This window comes from Talpa occidentalis, unplaced genomic scaffold (genome assembly GCF_014898055.3).
Source record: "Talpa occidentalis isolate TD23 unplaced genomic scaffold, MPIMG_talOcc4v2.1, whole genome shotgun sequence".
In the NCBI taxonomy this organism is placed as follows: domain Eukaryota; kingdom Metazoa; phylum Chordata; class Mammalia; order Eulipotyphla; family Talpidae; genus Talpa; species Talpa occidentalis.
In genome coordinates, this window is record NW_026555331.1 from 1,974,812 (window position 1) to 1,978,513 (window position 3,702).

General features: G+C 51.0%; 1 protein-coding gene across 1 annotated transcript; it reads right to left on the reverse strand.

Annotated features, from left to right (window-relative positions):
- Positions 1–1,255: 1,255 nt before the first annotated feature.
- LOC119238577 (N-acetyltransferase 8-like) lies at positions 1,256–3,054 on the reverse strand. The gene is made up of 2 exons (XM_037502799.2): positions 2,724–3,054; positions 1,256–2,068 (listed from the first exon to the last, which is right to left on the reverse strand). Exon 2 carries the CDS (start codon positions 1,908–1,910, stop codon positions 1,299–1,301), a length of 612 nt encoding a protein of 203 aa, XP_037358696.1. The 5' UTR covers positions 1,911–2,068; positions 2,724–3,054; the 3' UTR covers positions 1,256–1,298.
- Between the last annotated feature and the right edge of the window lie 648 nt (positions 3,055–3,702).

The following is a 3,702-nucleotide window of genomic DNA, read 5'->3' on the forward strand; positions in this document are numbered from 1 at the left end:
CAAGGAGATGGCACTGTGGGTGACAGTGGACAGAGGTGAAGGAGGCCAAATGGACTAAGGAGAGGGTCAAGGCCCAGCAAAACATGGATGTGTCCTCCCCGTGGACGTGGCTGGCAGGTCTCCACTGAAGTACAACACGGCTGTACAAATCCATTTGGCAGGACATGGTAGGGCCTATGACTTGCTGACAAGTTAATCTGAGCAGAGGACACTGCCAGAGTACAGACTATCCCAAACTGCCGTATCACGTGAGCCAGGCTAGAGGGACTCGGGACTTCCTTGGTTCCTCGGAGGGATGCAGCATACTGGTGCTGGGAAGGTTCACTCGTCCTAGGACCGAGCCTCTGGCTAGGGGACCCAGTGAAAGGCTCCAGGCCTTATGGGGGCACACCCAGTTCCAGTGCTGGCAGGTAGGGAAGGGCTCACAATGAGGCATACACGACACAGCTACCAACCCCATCTGCATTTGTATCAGAGCCTTGAGGGATGATGTGGTCAGGCCAGAGTCTCCTGAACATCTGGAGTCCAGAAGCATTTGGGGACAGAGGCTGGTCCCAGCTCTGGCAGGTCAGGGAAACTGGCCAATCCCATTTCCTCTTCCTGGATGCCCACACTCCCAGTCTCACTTTAAGCATGTTGGGGTCCAGGCACTGACATCTGGCCAGTGGGATGTTGCTGCCTCTCCCAGTGTATCTCCACTCTGTCCTGGGTTCATTCTTCCCCTGCAGGAGATACCTTGGTGCTAGAGCAGACTGATGGCCCTCATTGTCCCAGTCTTTCTCACACTCCTCATGTTCCTTTGCCATGTGGCCCTCTCTAAAGGCAGGGTCCCCTCTCTCCACACCCATCCATCTCTAGAATGTTAGCAGCAGATATGACACCTACAGAGAATGGAAAAGCTTTATCTTGTTTCTTCACTTTTGTTCCTCTGCAATGACCTTCAAAGCCAGCCTGACCTAGCCTGCTGGAACATAAGTAAGCCCCATCTCCCTGCCCCACAAACATTGCCACAACATGTGAACAAGGCCAGTCAGACCAAAAGAGCTGCACAGCCATGTTTGTGCACACTAAATTGCTGACCATAGCCTCACAAGAAAATGAAATGTTTCCTCTTATTTTCTGGTTGCTTTTGTATGTAACTTAACACTAGATACACAAAATAGTGCTAACACTCAAGGACCCAGTGAAGCAGACACCAGCACGACTTAGGGCTCTGACATGAACCAGCAATCAGCTTTTATTGTGACCACACAATTTCAAGCTTGCTTGTTACTGCAGCAGAGCTGATCCTCTCCTGACTAATCCACTATGAGCGGGTCACAGGCCCCACCTTGCTTCATCTCCTTGGAGACCTGAGCACAGGGAAGGTGGTAGATGAATTGAATTGAATGTGCAGCAATTATCCTCCAGCACAAGGAGAAGAAGTAGTGGTGTGTCTTCTGGAAGCCCATGCGCTGGTAGAGGGCCAGAGCAGAGTACTGCAGCGAGCTGGTGCTGAGGACGACTGCACTGTAGCCCTGGTCCTGCCCAAACTGGAGGACAGTCCTGACCAGGGCTTTGGCTATCCCGCGGCCTCGGTGCCCCAAAGCCACACAAAGGTGAAGCAACTCCAGCTGCTCCTTCCTCAGGGCAGGGTCCTTCACGGGCAGAGCACCCACCATGCCCACCACCTGCCCCTCACATTCAGCCACCCAGAAGCAGGAACCATGCTCACTGAAGTAGGAGCAAAGACATGACTTCAAATTCAGTCCAGGGGTGTTTGACAAAGAATCAAAGGGCCGGGAAGAGAGAGGTTGGCCAGGAGGGCCGGGAGCCAGGTGCCGGTGACCAGGAATACAACAAAAGGCACCCCAAGCAGGAGCAGGACTATTCAGGGAAGCTTCACAAGTGATAGAAGGTGGTGGGGGCATATTCTCACATCCCCTGAAAGAACAGCCCAAGACCCTTTTTCGATCCCTGTCCTGTATTTGTGTATGTTATAAGGAGGAAAAGGAGCCATGGATGGCTTTGTACATTAATCTGAGTCCACAAGAGATGCTTGGAGTCCCGGCGTACCAGCCCAACAGCCCTGGGAAAAAGAGGAAGCCAGGTGAGTGCCCACATCGCTCCCACTTACCAGAACAAGTGAGACCCTACTTAAGGTTTTCACTCTCTGGCTCTTTTGCCCAAGAGGAAGTAGGCCACAGAGCCTGGAGGTGATGGGCCAGAAGACAGTTATTTCATCCTGGCTCTGTCCATTTCTGGTGTGTGCCCTTAGGCAAGTTCATTAACTTCTCTGAGCTCCTGTTTCTTCACCTGAACAACACGTGAAGAACTTATATAAAAACTTACATAAAACTTATAGAAAACTTATATGAAAACTTATATAAAAACTTGCCATCTTGGCTAGTGCTGAGAAGTTAATAAGCTGCCTAAGCTGCAGTCTGTCAAGTGCCCTCCCACCCATCCTCTCTCCCCTTTTACAGCTCTCAGCTTATTTTCCATTGGGAACAGCCAGACCAGCTGTGTCCTTCCTCTACTCCCTCTCCCAGGGAACATCCATTGCAGGAGTCCTGTGTTCCCAAGCATACATTTCAGCAAAAGTCCATTCCCCTGGGATGAATTTTTAGGCTGCCGAGTTGACTTAAGAGCCAAATACCTGAAATAGCCCAGACTTGAGGGCCCAAAGATTGTGTGGGGTCCAACCACCTCCTAGCACTGTCCTTCCACCCATGTCTTCTCACCTGTTACCAGCGAATCTTGTGTCTAGCGTGGCCTCAGCCTGGCCTCTGCCCTATGCCCCAACTTACATCCAGCAGAGACTGTCCAATGCCAGCTCCACCTCTGGGGACCAGGCTCTGATCACAGTCTCATTTGCAGGCTGCTATATATTTGTTCATTCTAAACCCCAGGAATGAGGAGCTGGGTTAGGCAGAGCAGAGAGCCCAGACTCCATTCCCCTCTGTGGTCACTAGGGAGTTGTCTGGAGGAGGAGAGGCAGGGTCTGGAACAGCACAGGGGCCTTGCCCTTAAGGACAGCCCTCACCCCTGCACCCATGGGTGTTGAGTCTAGAGCATGTCCCACCTAGCCCTTGTTCCCTGCCTTCCACCTCAGCACGTCCACACAGCTGCTGGTATGGAGGAGTGCTCTGCCATCCCAGTCAGAGTCCACGACCCCAGCCTGGGCACATGAGGCCTTCACAACTGGGCTTCTGCCCTGCCTGGCCCGAAATGGTCTTAGTCATTTGACAATTTTCATTCCCTGCACTTACATCTAGGCTGCCCAACCGTCTGGCCACCCTTCCGTCAACCCAGTATGATGCAGCTCCTTGTGTTGACACTCAGTTGGTAGACACCCAGACATGTCATAATGGGTATAGAGTTTCTGTTTGGCCTGTTGGAAAAGTATGAGTAGTTAGAGGCGATGGTTACACACTGTGATGTAGTTAGTGCTGCTGAACTGTACTCTTAAAAATTACTGACATGGCTAATCTCAAGTTGTATACATTTTAATTTGTGAAAATAAGAACAGGAGGAAGAGGAAGGAGCAGAGGGAGGAGTCACAGGCCCCTGCGTGCACCCACAACAGAATTACAAATACACTGCTTGAACCAGAGCAAATTAATGACTTTAAATTTTTACCAAATTTAAAATGAGACCTCATGCTTCAAATGTAACAAATCACTTATTAACTGAAGAGAGGAGCAGGCCAGCTAAGAGTCA

Excerpts from the sequence above, each read along its gene's own strand:
- LOC119238577 (XM_037502799.2), bottom strand. The coding sequence starts at position 1,910 with ATGCCCCCACCACCTTCTATCACTTGTGAAGCTTCCCTGAATAGTCCT.